Source organism: Labrus mixtus, chromosome 3 (genome assembly GCF_963584025.1).
Source record: "Labrus mixtus chromosome 3, fLabMix1.1, whole genome shotgun sequence".
In the NCBI taxonomy this organism is placed as follows: domain Eukaryota; kingdom Metazoa; phylum Chordata; class Actinopteri; order Labriformes; family Labridae; genus Labrus; species Labrus mixtus.
The window spans coordinates 2,930,295-2,948,705 of record NC_083614.1 but is presented as its reverse complement, the minus strand read 5'-3'; the positions used below and the strand labels follow the sequence as shown (position 1 = coordinate 2,948,705).

The window sequence follows — 18,411 nt, the reverse complement described above, 5'->3', positions numbered from 1 at the left end:
AGTGTGTGAATGTGTATGAATGGATGAGTTAATACTGATGGACTCTTTACACAGCAGCCTCTACCATCAGTGTGTGAATGTGTATGAATGGATGAGTTAATACTGATGGACCCTTTACACAGCAGCCTCTACCATCAGTGTGTGACTGTGTATGAATGGATGAGTTAATACTGATGGACCCTTTACTCAGCAGCCTCTACCATCAGTGTGTGAATGTGTATGAATGAATGAGTTAATACTGATGGTCTCTTTACTCAGCAGCCTCTACCATCAGTGTGTGAATGTGTATGAATGGATGAGTTAATACTGATGGACTCTTTACTCAGCAGCCTCTACCATCAGTGTGTGAATGTGTATGAATGGATGAGTTAATACTGACGGACTCTTTACTCAGCAGCCTCTACCATCAGTGTGTGAATGTGTATGAATGGATGAGTTAATACTGATGGACTCTTTACACAGCAGCCTCTACCATCAGTGTGTGAATGTGTATGAATGGATGAGTTAATAGTGATGGACTCTTTACACAGCAGCCTCTACCATCAGTGTGTGAATGTGTATGAATGGATGAGTTAATACTGATGGACCCTTTACACAGCAGCCTCTACCATCAGTGTGTGAATGTGTATGAATGGATGAGTTAATACTGATGGACCCTTTACACAGCAGCCTCTACCATCAGTGTGTGACTGTGTATGAATGGATGAGTTAATACTGATGGACCCTTTACTCAGCAGCCTCTACCATCAGTGTGTGAATGTGTATGAATGGATGAGTTAATACTGATGGTCTCTTTACTCAGCAGCCTCTACCATCAGTGTGTGAATGTGTATGAATGGATGAGTTAATACTGATGGACTCTTTACACAGCAGCCTCTACCATCAGTGTGTGAATGTGTATGAATGGATGAGTTAATACTGATGGACCCTTTACTCAGCAGCCTCTACCATCAGTGTGTGAATGTGTATGAATGGATGAGTTAATACTGATGGACTCTTTACTCAACAGCCTCTACCATCAGTGTGTGAATGTGTATGAATGGATGAGTTAATACTGATGGACTCTTTACTCAGCAGCCTCTACCATCAGTGTGTGAATGTGTATGAATGGATGAGTTAATACTGATGGACTCTTTACTCAGCAGCCTCTACCATCAGTGTGTGAATGTGTAGTTGCTACCTGCGGTGTAAAAGAGCTTTGAGTCCTCAGAAGACTAGAAAATAGATAAACAAGCTCAAGACCATTTACCATGTGAAAGTCCTCGATGTGTCCCGATACCGTTGAGCTCCGTTCCTGTCATAAATCAAGCAGCAGTCGAGTTTCATTGAACTGAAATGTTTATTTTAGTAAACAGTACAGACCATGTAGAGAGGATCACTGTTTCAAATAAAACTAGCATCTGTTCTCTCCTCAGCTGTTAGTGTCACCGTAGGAAACCTTCCAGTGCTTCCTCATCATTCTTCTTCTTCCTTGTTACTGTTTTTATAGGACAAATATAACAGACATGAAACTCTACCTCTGCATCTTAATAAAGACAGCTTCCATTACTTCACCTACATGGGAGGGAGGGCAGAGGAAGGAAATCAAATCAACAAGTTTCAGGTCTCCCAATAATCTGTTCCCCTATGAAGCAGGATGAGGTCAGTACAGACAGAAGTCAAAGAGCGTGTATCAAAATAAAATATCCACCATGTTCAAGAGAGAAAAGAAGATTCAGATTGTACAACTAGCTTAATGCTAACATTTCTGTTGATGTTGTTCTGCTTAGACTGCTGATCATTTACAAACATGAAGGCTCTTTCCCCATGTTCCATGAAAAGTATTTGGGGAGGGAGAGGTTTGACGATTGTGCAGCTACTGGAATGAAATGAGAGCGTGAGCGTCCTCCACAGACGGAGGCAGGACAGAGGAGCGGGTGCATAAATAATCATATCAAACACACAACACTACATATCAAAAAACATCACATTGGTTTCACAGGATACACAAAACAACAATAAAAAAATAAACATTATCTATTGCACAATGGAGTTATCAGATGACACATACATGATGGTACCAGGTCTGGATGTCAGAGCGCCGAGGACGACGCTGCAGACGGGATGTGAACTCAAAACACGATGAACAGATGGAGCGTCACATGTGACTGAAGCGTCAGGAGAAAGTGCCAGTACCTTTTGTAAACTATGGAAAAATGTCAGACAGAGTTGGCAACAAACAAAAGGTCAGATTTTTTATATTGTAATGTTCTCTTGATCAAAGACTTTAACCTTCAGTTTGTTTTCTAATTTTTAAAAACTGTTAACTGTCTGTTCCTGTAGGGGGCGCTGGAGTCCCATCGATGGCGGTCTCCATGCTGGAAATGCTGTCTCAGTCTAACTTTCAGTCAACCTAACGACAGGCTGAGAGCTGGAGCTGAGGCGGGTTTTAAACCTCCTGACAAACCGTTACACCACGCCCACCTGTCAATCAGGTCAGCTACACGCCTTATTGTGAATAACTCTTATCCTTCATCAAATCAAAACTGATGAGTCATCAAAACATTCACCCCCTGTACAGTGTGTGTCGATCGAGACATGAGATAATCACACCTATTTGTTTTTTTGAACCAGACTGTAAACATGTTAATCTCTGCTGTAAAAACAGACTTTTTAGAATGGGTGTGTATGTGACTTCCTGTGCTTCTGTAGCCAGCCTCTAGTGGACACACTTCACTTGTTTAAAGTCTGTGAGAACATCCAAAGTTGCCAAAAGGTACTGCTACATCCCGTGACACTCAGTCTGCTCCACGTGGTTCACAAAGGGTTTCTTTCTAACTGAAGCGGAGCCGTTTTCAGATGTGATTAAAACACCACACACTCACTGAGACCACAACTTTAAGGTGACACTTTGACATTTTTGAGATCAAACTCTGGACATTTTCGCTACACAGGCTGCCTGTCACATTGTCGTTAACAAGTTGTTGGCACTTAAGATGACTTGAAACCACTTTTGAGGCAACAGCATTTCACATAAATCTACAGGTTAACACCTGACGACCAGCTAGCTCATTAGCCGTATATGATAAACAATATGGAACTTGAAGTAATTTAGTAGGAAGCAAACAAAAACAGGGTTCAGGATTTGGAGAGGTTTTAGGATTAGTGGCATTTAATACAAAACATAGAGGAGCCTTACGCTAAAGGTGGCAGTTAACATAACCTCAAATATCGGGTTTTGGTAATCCTAAAGTGGACTGATAAACGGCTAACAGCACCAACCGTTTTCAGAGTGAAATGGCAACAGATGAAGTGCTTCATATTTAATACTTCCTGACAGTGTGACAGGAGCACGGCAGAGCTTCAAAACATCAGTGTGAAGTAGAGGAGGTGTTAGCCGTTCACAGCTTTAAAGAAGCTAACACCTACAGGTACTCAGTCTGGAACATCTACAGTAACGTAAATACTCATGATATGTAAACAAGACAACAAAGGAGAGGGAGAGGCAGTTTAGAACGCTATGTGGCAGAATCAGGAGCCGAGCCGTGCCAAGCCGAGCGGGGTTCACATTGAAGCAGTCGTTTAACATTTTTGACATGTTAAATATCTAAAATATTCAATACTTCAGTTAGACTTCAGAGGTCCTCATTATCAGGAGACTGGAGATCCAAACGTAACCGTCTGTAACATGAGGTCATTTTGTCCAACCAGCCAGTGCAAAGACGTCGAATGAGCAAACCGCCTCAGCAGTTACAACATTAACTTCAAAATGTGCGCGTGCAATCATCCAATGAATCAGTTTGTTCGTTATGCAAAACCAGGATAAACTTTGTTTGGTTTGACACCTAGACCTGACTCAGGATCCTCATCTTACTGGATCATGTGTATGGACCAGACAACGTGTCGTCATGGTTACACTATGAATACCGACATGTGTAAGACTTCATTCTGCTCATGGTTACCCAGTTAGGGTCATTAAAATGAAAGAACTCAAGTCCTCGCTCAAAGGGGATCTGAGCAGGACGAGCATGTGGCTGAATGATTCAGTCCGTCTCACTCACTCTACGTTATCCTCCACTTCAAGTAAAAAGGGACAAATGTGAGTGGTTAAGTCTGTGTCGGATCATTACACTATGACACATCAGAAAAGATGATTTCAGACAGTCCCAAACCTTTAAAAACACTCTGCAGACAGAACTGTTGCACACAGTCTGTAGACGGTCTATCGACGGTCTGCAGACTCCTGGAGCGGCTAACTACAGCTTATAGCACAAAACTTCTACGTTAAATCGTATGTTCTTTTAAAACAAAAACATGTCAAAATAATAAAGAATTACACGCTACTTAAATAAAAAACGTTAAAATCCTTGTTCGCTCATAAGACAAAAAAAACAACCTGTTAATTGTGAAATAAAATAAAAAGATTTCCCTCATCTGGTGTTTCATTTGTAGGATGTGTCATGACATCACAGCATCAGGATCAAAGCACAGCTGTCAAGAGGAGGCATAGTTAGCTCTGATTATCTATTTACACTGAACAAAGAGAGAGAGAGAGGGGGGGAGAGACAGAGAGAGAGAGGGGGGGGGGAGACAGAGAGATAGAGAGAGAGACAGAGAGATAGAGACAAAGACAGAGAGAGACAGAGAGAGAGAGAGAGACAAAGACAGAGAGAGAGAGACAGAGAGAGAGAGAGAGACAGAGAGAGAGTGAGAGAGGGGGGAGACAGAGAGATAGAGACAGAGAGAGACAGAGAGAGACAAAGACAGAGAGAGAGAGACAGAGAGAGACAAAGACAGAGAGAGAGAGAGACAGAGAGAGACAAAGACAGAGAGAGAGAGACAGAGAGAGAGACAGAGAGAGAGAGAGAGACAGAGAGAGAGGGAGAGAGAGAGAGAGACAGAGACAGAGACAGAGAGAGAGACAGAGAGAGACAGAGAGAGAGAGAGACAGAGAGAGAGGGAGAGACAGAGAGAGGGAGAGAGAGACAGAGAGAGAGAGAGAGACAAAGACAGAGAGAGAGAGAGAGAGAGACAGGGAGAGACAAAGACAGAGAGAGAGAGAGAGAGAGACAGAGAGAGACAAAGACAGAGAGAGACAGAGAGAGACAGAGAGAGACAAAGACAGAGAGAGAGAGAGACAGAGAGAGACAAAGACAGAGAGAGAGAGAGACAGAGAGAGAGAGAGAGAGAGACAAAGACAGAGAGAGACAGAGAGAGAGAGACAGAGAGAGAGAGAGACAGAGAGAGACAAAGACAGAGAGAGAGAGAGACAGAGAGAGAGAGAGAGAGAGAGAGAGAGAGAGACAGAGACAGAGAGAGAGACAGAGACAGAAAGAGAGAGAGACAGAGAGAGAGACAGAGAGAGACAGAGAGAGAGACAGAGAGAGAGAGAGACAGAAAGAGAGAGAGACAGAGAGACAGAGAGAAGGAGAGAGTGCTGCAGACCCTTGCAGCACTCTGTCGCCCATGGACAAACTAAATATATCTGTACATATGTTAGCGTTGCTCTGATTGACTGTATTTTCATGGTCAGGTACTCGTCACATTAAAGGGAACCAGTGTTACCATCACTTCTTCTTCTCTCTTCATAAAGTGAAATGTGAGCGGGTCTGACCCACGTTGGTCAGTGTGTACTTTAACTTTGTGGTGATGTGATTGTGCACTGTGCAAACACAATATCAACAAAAACAACGGCCCAGTCAGCTCAACCCGTGGAGATGTCATCGGAGGCTCTTATGAAGTTTGATCAAGTCTAGAAAAGAAACCTGATGAACGCCCTTGTGATGTCACAGGGCGCTCTGTGAGCTGAGACCTGATGGGCGTGCAGCACCTCGAGGCCTTCATCACTTTAGTTTATATTGTGTTTCAGAGGTGCACAGTTTACTCACCAACAAAACCAAATCTGGGATGAACTAAACGAGACCAAACTGAAGGGCAGACCTGAACCCGGAGCCTGCTGACCCCCCTGAGAGTCTGCTGTTCAGGGGTTGGTCTGTGACCTCATGGTAGACTGGACTCATGTGGGGTACAGAATCACACAGCAGGGAGAGTGCTGAAGAGATTATAGATCTATAGAAATGATTTATAGTTAATCTAACAATGAGGAGGATTATAAATGTTTCACTTCTTCTCTCAGTCTGGGTCGATCCTGAGAGCCTCCTCTAACGCCTCTGAAGCAACAAACACACGTTACGTCTCTCTCTGTAACATTTTCTCACCAGCAAAACATCTCAGCACTAACGCACCAATCAGGAGAAAGAAAAGATCCCTTTAGAGAAACACCTGTCAGCAGTCCACTGAGCGGGTTATTCACTTTAGTGCATAAACACAGAGCATGTGTCTGTTTCCTCCTCTTCCTCTTCTTCATCCTTCAGTCCTGTATCTGCTTGTGTCAGCGGGACAGATGTACAGTAAGGTGTTCTGGGAGCTCAGTTTGTCTCAATTTTTGATTCAGAGTTATTGAGAGAGGGGGTATGTTAGTGGAGGGGCAGGGGACTGTGTGTGTGTGTGTGTATGAACACATTAGAGTTAGTCCAGTCATGTTAGCCTGTCTACGCACTGTGTGTGTGTGTCTGTGTGTGTGTGTGTGTCACAGTGTGTGTGTGTCACAGTGTGTGTGTGTGTGTGTGTGTGTGTGTGTGTGTGTGTGTGTGTGTGTGAGCTGGGGATTCCAGGTCATGCGTTGGACATCTCGGCCTTACTGAGGGCGATGGCGAGCTCCAGGTCCTCCTGCTCCTGCTGTCTGAGACGCTTCAGACGCTCACGCTCTGCTCGCTCACTCTCTCGCTTGGCCCACTCCAACTGCTGAGCCTCATTCCCAAACTGAGGTGAGAGAACGAGAGAGAGAGAGAGAGAGGGAGAGAGAACGAGATGGAGAGAGAACAAGATGGAGAGAGAACGAGAGACAAAGAGAGACAAAGAGAGAGAGAGCGAGAGCGAGAGACAGAGACAGAGAAAGAGAGAGAGAGAGAGAGACTGTCATGCCAATAAAGCTCATTTGAATTGAATTGAGAGAGTCAGCATTCTGTAGATAACTCTGACTAATCATTTTTGTTACATAATGTGTTTCATGTCTTACCTTGGTTTTTTCAGGTCCTGTCAGAAAAGAGAGAGAAGAGTTAGACACAGGTGATCTTTAGACTGCTTCACAGAATCTTACAGACCAGCACACAGAGACACCTGCAGAGTCCACTCAGTCCTCTACAGACCAGCACACAGAGACACCTGCAGAGTCCACTCAGTCCTCTACAGACCAGCACACAGAGACACCTGCAGAGTCCACTCAGTCCTCTACAGACCAGCACACAGAGACACCTGCAGAGTCCACTCAGTCCTCTACAGACCAGCACACAGAGACACCTGCAGAGTCCACTCAGTCCTCTGAATCTGTCTTCAGCTTTAGCATCAGTGTATCTCTTCAGTTAGAACCAGGGGCCAGTCCAGAGTTTTCTGACTGGGGTGGCCCACCTGGGTCTCTGACTCATGCGGGGGTGTCCTAAGGTTTGTGCACACATGCAAATTTATTTGGTTTCTTGATCCTTTCTGTCCCCGTTAATGACCTGTGCATGTAAGTAACATCATTTTTCAACATATAAATCTGAAAGATTAAAAAAGATGAAAACTGCATCCAAACTCTTGCACACTGTCTATTTTGAAATAATAAATGTATAAATCAGAGTTCTGGAGTTTGCTTTTAAATCTTTATGGACTCTTTCCATACTCTAAGAACCTGTCGTATCAAATAGATGTGCTCAGTCAACTAAGCAGCCTGGCACAAAACAGCCAGAACAGCTGATTTGAACTTAAGCCCCGCCTCTCTGAAGATAAAAGCTTTGGTTTATTGGTGTGGCGCTCTGGACACGCCCCCTGGTTAAGGTTCAGTTGCAGGAGATGTGTCATGCAGAGAGAGGAAGAAAAACAGGAACAACAGATCCATCCTAATCCACGGAGTGTTAGAGAGATGACGTCAGGAAATCAAGAACATGAGGAGAAAATCAGAAGAGATCGTGCTCAGACCGATCGTCGGACCGTGCCCGAGTCCGCTTGAAGACTTTCAAGAGGCATTTTCACATGAGGCACGATTGCGCCCCCCTCACCCGCTGCTCTGCGTTCACATCGTTCTGTACACTTGCATCTGTTCACAGTCTGATACAGCAGCAGGCAGTATGAACCAAGTGTGTTTGCAAAGAGAAGAAGTAACCATGGCATCCATTCGTGGACCAAGTCCATCCTGCTAACTGTGGATGTTTTTTTTTCATCCTCTGAGCTGCACGGTAGATGTGGATATAGGAAGAGGGACGTTGTTGGCGTCTCACAAAGAACAAAAACATCCACAGGATGGACTTTTTTTTGTTGTTGTCATGGTTACTTCTTCTTTCTGCTTTTTGTCAGATTTGCAAACCAACTATGTACATACTGCATGTAGCAGACAGAAGTGTACCCGGGTACAGAACAATATGAATGCAGACCAGCGGGGGGGGGGGGGGGGGACACTGCTGATATCAGGCCTCAGTGTCTGTCAGAGTCCCAGAAAACCAACAACAAGCTTATTACATTCTCACTGCTGAACAGAGATTCTGAACCAGTTTCAGGCCGACGCCCTCTTCCTGCTCTTGAAGTCCGTTCTCGTCGTGATGCAGCTCTGCAGTTAAGCAGCACTTTTTAAAAAAGTGGGTTCAAATGTTGTGTGTAGGTGGTGAGTGTGGTTAGTTTACGCCTAGTTTCCCTCTCACATTCAATCACAGTATCTCTCTGTGTGGCAGCAGGAGTGCCCTCGATACACATACTGACAGAGTTCATAAAGTGCATCATGTCACAGATCCTCCAGCTGACCTGACGGGGGAACATCTGCTGTTCACACACTGTTTACAGCTCCAGTTGGAGCAGCTGCTGACTGTCACAGTAAATGTAAAGTCAGGTTTGTTCAGACTGGATGATATCAGAATCAGGACTCAGGAAACATCAGAATAAACTTTCAAAATAAGACTAAATAACTGGAGTAATTTCTTTTCCTCCAGCAGAGTGGCATCATTTGGACACATGTTATGACCCATGGTGTGTAGAACATGCAGCTGCACAGTGAACAAAGGAGCAGCTGGTACAGTTATTCAGAGGCCTTACTTGCTGCTGCAGGTGGAGCGAAGGGGTCTTTGCTGCTGAACGGGTCCACGGGGCCCTTTTTACTCTGAAAGGGGTCGACGGGCTCGCCGCTGAAGGGCTGAAAGGGGTCACATGGTTTGGAAGGGTCGGCTGTCATGCTCACTGGAGTACTCTTACCTGGAGACAGAAAACAGATGACCACACTCTTAAAGGGATACTTCACCCATTTGCATTAATCTTTGTATCATTACAAACGTTGTAGTATTTTTGAATGATCATGCATCCCGCCCCCATTTTCCCCTGAGATGTGAAATCTTTGTATTTCTAAGTCTGAAAAGGAGCTTCCAGTGACGCAAAAATCGCCATATTGAGTCACTGTAAGCTGTTGCGGTTAGCGGGGTGAAACTACAACGCTAGTTCCTCATATTTTCGACCACTGAAGCTACAGACCAATCACAGATCAGTGGGTGGGAACTCACTCCCAGAAACAAAACTAAATGTCCGCCATATTGCTAGGAAGCTATGCTAACAGGCTCTATGGAGAAAGATGATAATGGATGAAGGGGGTTTTGAAGGTGCATTCTGGGAGTTGGTGTCTTTCATCCACGAGTCAAAAAGACACTTTCTGCCTTTTCACGGCCAAGAAGGCACCAACTTCAAAATGTATTTCACATTTCTACTACATATATGACCCAATGTCAATACAGATTCATGTTTCAACAGGTGAAGTATCCCTTTAATATCATACTCTATATTTCGCCACCGGCAGAGTGAATGTTTGCTTACTAAGAACGTGATTACAGCACTGATGTGAGTTTGTCACCGCGGGAAAATGTGACTCAAAATGAAAAAGGAAGTCCAACAGGCCGGGGTTTAATGATAAGAGATCGTCTATAATATCATTTACAAACAGTCTGTATTTGGCGATCATCATGTTAGCACCCATACAAAAACAAAAACAAACAAATACCACCAAAAGTCGTCACCATGTGTACAACCTATCCCACCAGTTTTATTTGACATCATTTTGTTATTATACTGTCCCCATGTTTTTCTTTGTCCTGTTTGTTTCTGATTCATTCATTTTATTTACTGACCCTTTTCCTTTTGTTTTGTTTGTTTTTATCTCAATCTGCTTGCAAAACTATATCGTACCACAGTTCCCCTCTTGTTTGTATGTCTTTTTTTTTTATTGTGTGAGTGTGTATATGCACGTTTTGGTGAATAAAAGTTTAAGTTTTGCAGCATGCTGAGGCAGAAACACTCGATCACAGGCTTCATGTGTCGACAGAGGAGCGTCCACTGAGAGCTGCCATGACTCAGCATCACTGCAGCTCGTCACCTTAATGACCTTTGTTGATAACACACCATGACATGATTGGATCTGTTCTGGAGTTTTAAAAAACAACACAAACACTCGATTCTCTGCTTCCCACAGTTGTGCCTACGCCCTTCCCCTCTGCTGTCACCTCAAACACAGCTACCAGCTTCTGAAAGCCACAGAAGTTTCAGCACACACACACACACACACACACACACACACACACACACACACACACACACACACACACACACACACACACACACACACACACACACACACACACACACACACACACACACACACACACACACACACACACACACACACACACACACACACACACACACACACACACACACACACCAGTATCAAAACACTTCAGAAGAAATCTTAGTGTGTTAGTGCTATCACACGCAGAGCATCTTCCTCCAGAGAAAGGAAATATATCAAAACAGCTGTTTTTTTTGTTTTTTTTAAACAACAACCTGCAGATAAAGAGAACAGCCGAGGAAGTCAACCAAAAGTGGCGTCCCATAACCGATAAATGGTTTCCATGTTATTCACTTGGTTTGGTTTGTGGCCACATTACCAGACGATGGTTCACCAACGACACAAATAGACCAACCAGGCCGCTCTCTCACATCCATCAGAGTCATATTAATACAGCTCAGTGTTTGTCAGAGTGGGGGTCCTCTAGGGGGGTCGCAGGAACAAAGAGAAAAAGATAAAATATATGTCCACATGTTCTTTTTCTATGACAATCCTTCAAAGTTATAAAATAACAAACAACATGTTGAGTGTGACGATGATCAATGAGGAAAACTGACAACATGTTAATAAGATGATTACTGACGGGACAGAATCCATCAAAGAGGAAAAACAAGATTTAAAATTGTTAATAAAATAAGGAAACAAATTAACAAAGCTGTTTATTTAATTTTTGATGTTTAAGGGGGGTCCCCACCAGAGGTTGATGTGGGGGTCTTTGGCATGACATATCTTAATATATAGATAAATAAATAACATCAAATGGAGACTTTTCATTCACACTGAGGAACTGAGAGGTTCATGTTCGGCCTTCACAATAAAAGCTGGACGACTCAAAGTGCTGAAACAAATTTATTCTCAAGTTTGGGTTCAAGTCCCGGTGCGGACCAAGTCTGGTAGCTGGAGAGGTGCTCCTCATGTTGAACCATTGAGCTGAACAGTCATGGTAGAAATGTGACTTTTTGGTTGTAAGAGTGAGCTGAGGCGAGCCTGGCAGAGCATCGTGGGAACATTACCCGTACATCACATCACATTGCAGAGGTGTTAAAACCACACAACGGGTCAAACCGTTGTCATGTAACACAAACCTACGAGTCGTATTACCCAGATAACTCCTGGAGACTGGTGTGAGCACTTCACATCACACTCCACGCTAAGAGAAACTGCATGCCTGGCAATCAGTTATTTTCCTCTTTCAGTAAACTCACACTTGAGAAACCACAAACACCAGCCCCACCCTGGTTTAAAATAATCCTCCACATGAGTGCCATCTACAACTTTCTGTCACAGGACTGAAGATGCACCACGCAGGAGGTTTTCTACTGAGAGCAAGACGCCAGCAATCTGCCCTCTATCTACGCACACTTATTTATGTAAATACTGTAATTGACATCTTAATTGAGCCATCTGTCACATAACTGCATTTTACTTATCATGTTACTTCAGCATCTTTTGCACTATTCACCACTGCACTGTTTCATATTTAGTCATGTAAATATTAGTCTTTTCTTATTCTGTTTTTTGTTGATATTTAATGTTGGAACTGTACATAAGAGAGCACAGTTCACCAAAGTTAAATTCATAGTGTGTGTAAACGTACCTGAACAATAAATCTGATTCTATATTAAAGAGCAAATTACCAGTTTATCTGTCTCTGGAGGCACGGCCCGTTCACAACACATTAGGTGATGATAGAAGGCATGTGTGTGTGTGTGTGTGTGTGTGTGTGTGTGTGTGTGTGTGTGTGTGTGTGTGTGTGTGTGTGTGAGACGGAGTGCAAGCTACTAAACATAAAGTCCCAAATTAGATATATAAGCAGGAAGACATTTATATCATCGGTAACAAAGTTAGCTTTAATACAAGCATGCACAGTCTGCAGCCTGACCACACACACACACACACACACACACACACACACACACACACACACACACACACACACACACACACACACACACACACACACACACACACACACACACACACACACACACACACACTAAAGAGGGAGAGGGGAAGCAAGCTTGGGTGTGTCTGCAAACAACAGCCAAGTGAACCACAGCTTACAGCTCTTACAACATCCCCCTCACATGTGCTGACAGTAAAACTTCAGAGCAGCGTGATGTGAACTTTAACTGTATGAAATGTACTGAAACATTCATCTGAAGCAAACTGACAGCTTCTGGATCCGGACTGCTCATGATGAAGAAAGATAAGACGAGTGTCAGAGTGGGAGCAGGCCTCTCTAGTTCCCGTCCTCGTCACTAAGTGTGTGGGGAAAGAGCAGGAACAGTTTAGACTCAAACACAGAGAGGGAACGTTTCATGAAAAGATCAGACTCACAGGGAAAGTGTTGAATGAGGACAGAATCAAGCGTGAGCTCCTTTCCTTTCTTCTACCGTCACACTGCTTTGAGCACTACAGTGCTGTAACTGAGCTCAGCCGTCATCACCTCTTTGTACCTTCATATTGATTCTGCAACGCCCGCAATATTAGTGTCTTAATCTGTGACTTCAGAGCACATCGGGAGCTCCACATACACACCCAGTCAGACACACACACACACACACACACACACACACACACACAGCGCTGTGCTCCCCCACTTCCTCCCCCCATTACACCTTCACAACATTCAGATTGACGGAGAAGCATCACAGGTGCACTATTCACTACTGCACTGTTTCATAATTAGTCATGTAATTCCTTGTGTGTGTAAGCATACCTGGCCAATAAATCTGATTCTGATTCTGATATCTTGAGCTTGAAACGCTCTCTGAAAGTTCTCCTGATTCATTCTTTCTGTGTCATTAATGCGGACCAGAGGTCAGTCATGACATCACAGTAAAGGTTGTCTAAACAGGCACTCAAATAAGAAGAGGTTTCCTCTCAAGCAGAGCAAACATTTTACTCTCCTCAGAAAGCTTTGTTAGTCTGCAGTGTGTAAACAGCTGATTTCCAATAAGCCTGTTCATGTTGCTCAATATGCACTGAAGAAAACAGAGACGATGCTGCACACCGCACGGAGACAAATAATCAGAAAGTGATCATCAAACAAACACCTCGGTGAGGTGAGGTCAAGAAAGAAAAAAGGTGTGTGCGTGAAACAACACAAGCACTTTGCACCAGATAAATTCATATTTCAAGCTTAATGTTCCAACATGATCTTAAAGAAGCTTCTAGTTGTAACTGTGGGTGAGAATAGAAAAACTGACATGAATACAGATTGTGAAAACAGCAGCAACACGGTGAATGTGAGAAAGGTATTTTATCTTCTCTGTACCCACAGTCACATCGTTTCCTGTTGACAGATGAGACCAGAGTGTAAGACTGATTTCTACAGGGGAGAAAAGAAGTGAGATAACTCAGGACTGTTTACACCTGAGCTCTATCACACAGATCACACAATCTATGCTGCTGCTGTTTGTCTCCTTTATATGGTCGAGGCCTCTCTACATATGATGATATATTATCATGAGCTCCTTGTAAACACATGTATCTATGCATATGTTACAGAATGGATCATCATGGACAGTTTGTAAAGACAGTAGATCTGTGCTGCAGCTCACAGCAACACCTTCAGGGATTCAAATATCTGAATGTATCTCTTTGATCTGTGAGGAGCTGAACTGATACACTCTGCTGTTCTCAACCGTAAAGAACAGCTGTTGTAGGACGTGGTTATTATCCAAAATCAAAGCATGTATCTTATCATGGGATCTTGGGAAATCAGGGGTGCAAACTGATCAGGGATGAAAAAGGTGACATGGATTCAAACATCCAAGGGGGGTTCACGAAGATGTTTTTTTTGAAATATCAGCTTTAAATGTGAATTTACAGACGATTTTAGCATTCAGACTAAAGAAGCAGTGCAAACAATAAGAAAAACACAATTGCTTGTCTATATCTATGTTCTGTTCTATCTTTTTGATAAAGCTTCAGTGAAACATGAAAAACACATGCTCCCAACCTTCAGTCCCTTTTTATAAATGGGATGAATTTGCAGAACAGGGCTTACCATGTTCCACTAAGGGGTGATGTGAAGGGCAGTCACTATGCAAGTAGCTCTCAGGGCAGAGTCTGAGAGAGCATCATAATACAGTCATCAAGTATGACAATATTTTCTCTTCTATAATTAAATATGTAACATTATCAATATATGAACCTGATGTTTTGCTCCTGCTGATTTTCATTAAGTTTATATTCCCTCTCTTATTACATGTGTTGACCAGCTGTCACTTTAATGTTGCCTGAGATAGTAATGAACCAGAAAGCTGTATTTCTCTCATCATCTTCACCTATGGCTACCAAACGGTAAATATGATCAGACAGCATGTTGAACAGAAAGGCTGGCTTGCTAGCCAGACTTTGAATCTTCCCACAGTGTTTTCACAGAAAAATAACGTTATGTAAATTAGCCATGTGCTGCACATTGCGACTCATTGAATCAGGTTTCATGCTTCTTGCGGTCGGCACGGCAATATTGTGCAATCGCGGTCGGCGTGAGAATGGTCCGCAGAGGGTCTGAGCGCCCAGCCGTGCACCTCCAAGATTTTGTAACAACGTGACAAAAGAAATCCTTTTGTTTCTGATTCAGCCAGCTGAGCTTTCAGTTTGTCTGTAACACCCACAGAAGTGTTGATGTAGAGCATGAGGTTATGTGGTGATGAGAACTAATCACCCTCCTTCTCCAACGTGCTGCCACACTCACCGCTGGGGGGTTTAGGTCTTGGTGGAACACTTTTCTTTGGGGGAAGAGCTGGTGTGTCATTCTTCCGGCAGAATTGATCGTCCACAAACACAGACTTGAAAGAAAAGAACAAAAAGTCAATATGAGCAGTTTCATCAGCTCATGAATGTTCTGCAAAAATATCAAGCATGAAAAACTTAGGATTGGACTTCCACTGAAGATAAATCCCTGTTGTTTACATAATTATGAATCTCGTAAATCCACAGTGAGAAAGTGCAGCCCACTGGAACAAATATGACACATCCATCATACCACAGTGTGGATTTTAGTATTTAGTCATTTTTATTCTGAGCATTTTCACCACAGGTGAACAACAGGATGCTCTAAATACAGTATGTGTAACTGCACTCAAACACATTTTGATTTTTGAAGGAGCAGTATGTAACTCTGACCCCTAGTGTTTAAAATGGGTACATAGAGAGCTGTCATTCAGCACGTTTCTGCTCGTGGAGCTTATTAGAAACATGCAGAGGCTTTTTAGATCGGGTACAATCACTTCTATCTGAACCACTTCTCTTGACCGCTTCCATCGCTGCAACACCTGTTGACCTGATAACTGCTCTCATATCTGGTAAACCGAGGGGCGTCCAAAACGGCCGTGTGGGGGTGTCTTAAAAGCGCCTACCTTCTCTGGTCCAAACAAATCCAGAGCATTCAGGAGCAGAATCTAAAGTTAGAAGGAGGACATACTGGCTGCTGCATTGTTGTCAGAGAAGACAGCTCTTCAACATAGCATGTTTCCTTAATGTCTGATCATATAGTAAGATACCTTTATCATTTCACTCACTACACAGCTCACTGATTGGACCTTTAAAGATTAATTGAATGAGTTACCTTCTGATAGTCTGGCAGCCAGCTGGCTCTGCCTTCAAAAGGGTCTCTTGGTTTGGACATGTGGCTGAAGTCAGCAAACCCAGCAGAGCTGTTAGTGCTGCTGCTGCTGAACGAACCGCTGCCAAACGGGTCCAACGTGCCGAAAAGGTCTAAACAACAAAAAACAGAAACACAGAAAATAAGCAGGGCATCATTATCTATTAGTACTCTCCTCAAGTGTAAGTGTTCCTGAGCTCACTATACTTCAGCGGGTGTCTGCCTGGATCTTCACTACCTCGCAAGGAGGAGCAAAAATATCTCCGTTAAACATTTCTTGTTACCTCCTTTACCTGGATGAAATCTTTTATCATTTAAACGATTGTCATAGAAAGGAATCGACTTCCCTCACCCATCTTTCTTCTCCTTTGATAACGACCTTCCCCAGAAAGCTGATTGATCTAGTAGAAGAAACGCGTTCATTTGTTACAGTGGTAACAACTAAGCAGTAACACAGACGCTTTTAAAGTGCACAGAATAGTTTGATATGTTTAAAGACAGAATCAGCAGCTTGTTCCTTCAAAATAAAAGACAGACTTCTCCTAAAGTAAAGATAGAGTCAGCAGCTTGTTCCTTCAAAATAAAAGACAGACTTCTCCTAAAGTAAAGACAGAATCAGCAGCTTGTTCCTTCAAAATAAAAGACAGACTTCTCCTAAAGTAAAGACAGAGTCAGCAGCTTGTTCCTTCAAAATAAAAGACAGACTTCTCCTAAAGTAAAGACAGAGTCAGCAGCTTGTTCCTTCAAAATAAAAGACAGACTTCTCCTAAAGTGAAGCTGCTCCATTGTCTCTTCTGGGCCTCCATACATGTGTGGTGGTGACTGTGTCTGCAGAGACTCTGTCCTCTGACTGGATTTTACTGTTCTGATTTGTTCTGGTTGACTCGGGACGTTTCTGGGCGGAGCTGGTGTGTTTCCTCCAGCCAATGACAGCGCAGCAGGTGAGTTTAGGAGGGGATAAAAAATATAATCAGAGTGAGGAGAAACACCACCCTGAACCAGTCAGTGAGAATGTGAAGGCTCTATATCGACACCTTGAAAAGAATCAGTTTGGAATTTAACTTATAGCACTGAGTAAGCAAATGTGACACCTTTCCTGTCACGCCACGGCTTTAATAGGCAAACCAACATGGTAACCTCAGTCTAAGCAAACAGTGGCCTCGGTGTGGTGACGGGCTTGTGTTCCCTCCATCACTGAGACCCGCACTGACCCAGACCAGGCACGTGTTTGTATTGTCTACATTAATATCCTGGAGGAAATAGAAGAGTTGTTCTTGGTGGCAGAGAACAAACAGCTCATTGAAAGAGGACTGCATGAACACACCACTGAAGAACACTGACCTGACCTAAAGACAAACAGACTCCTCTCTGTGCTTTAGTTTAGATAGAAGTCAACAGTTAAAGTCAGACCTCAGACTGGTGTCACATCAGCTCGGCTGCAGACACTTTGGGAGGAGAGATTCATGCTTTCACTTTCTGGTGTGCAATAAGACGATCTTCGATCTTGAAGGATTAGAACGTGTTGACGATCATCATAGAGATCATAGATCCAGTTCTACAGAGTTTTTATTTTATCATGCTGCAGTTTAAGCTCCTTCACAGACGCGTCTCCCCGTTTGCTCCGCAGCGGAGCGGGATTGATCTGAATTCAGAAAACTTAAATGCTTTATATGTGATTTTTTGATCCAGCAGATGTCGCCCTTGAGCACCAGCATGAAACCAAAACAACTCGCGCTGCATTGTTGTGTTAGCATGCTAATGCTAGCGATCTTTATTATGCTCGTATCTTCACACTGCATGTAAATTTACCTGAAATGAGCGTGATCTAGAAACACAGTTAAGCAGTGAGTACAGTATGTTATTCTTCTTTTCTCTAGTCCCTCAATTAAACAACTTTTATACACGAGGGGAGGAGTCAGCCGGCCGTCCTAATGATGTAAACAAACTGAAGATAGGACTCTGAAAACTCTGAAAACATCACAGACAGTGGGACTCGGGTGTTACACCCATTGTAGACAGTCATGACTCACAGAGTTATTTTCAGAGGATATACTTGATTTCTATATTTATGTGTGAAAAATCACATAGAAAGACTTTAAGAATTAGTCCGGGACGGAGTAGC

General features: G+C 43.3%; 1 protein-coding gene and 1 long non-coding RNA gene across 6 annotated transcripts in view; one reads left to right on the top strand and one right to left on the bottom strand.

Annotated features, from left to right (window-relative positions):
- LOC132972058 (uncharacterized) overlaps positions 1 to 18,411 on the top strand; it is a 284,543-nt gene that overhangs the window by 87,235 nt on the left and 178,897 nt on the right. The window lies entirely within an intron of this gene.
- Positions 1,321 to 18,411, bottom strand: part of LOC132972008 (epidermal growth factor receptor substrate 15-like 1) — a 54,648-nt gene continuing 37,557 nt past the window's right edge. For 4 of the 5 annotated variants that reach the window (XM_061034849.1, XM_061034850.1, XM_061034851.1 and 1 more), the window contains 5 exons: positions 16,254 to 16,402; positions 15,381 to 15,474; positions 9,100 to 9,255; positions 7,058 to 7,074; positions 1,321 to 6,801 (listed from right to left, as the gene is read on the bottom strand). In XM_061034849.1, the coding sequence (XP_060890832.1) occupies positions 6,655 to 6,801; positions 7,058 to 7,074; positions 9,100 to 9,255; positions 15,381 to 15,474; positions 16,254 to 16,402 (563 nt within the window). In that variant the 3' untranslated portion in view covers positions 1,321 to 6,654. Of the gene's footprint in view, positions 6,802 to 7,057; positions 7,075 to 9,099; positions 9,256 to 15,380; positions 15,475 to 16,253; positions 16,403 to 16,424; positions 16,691 to 18,411 lie in introns of those variants that run through there. The other variant, XM_061034853.1, reaches the window with a different exon arrangement.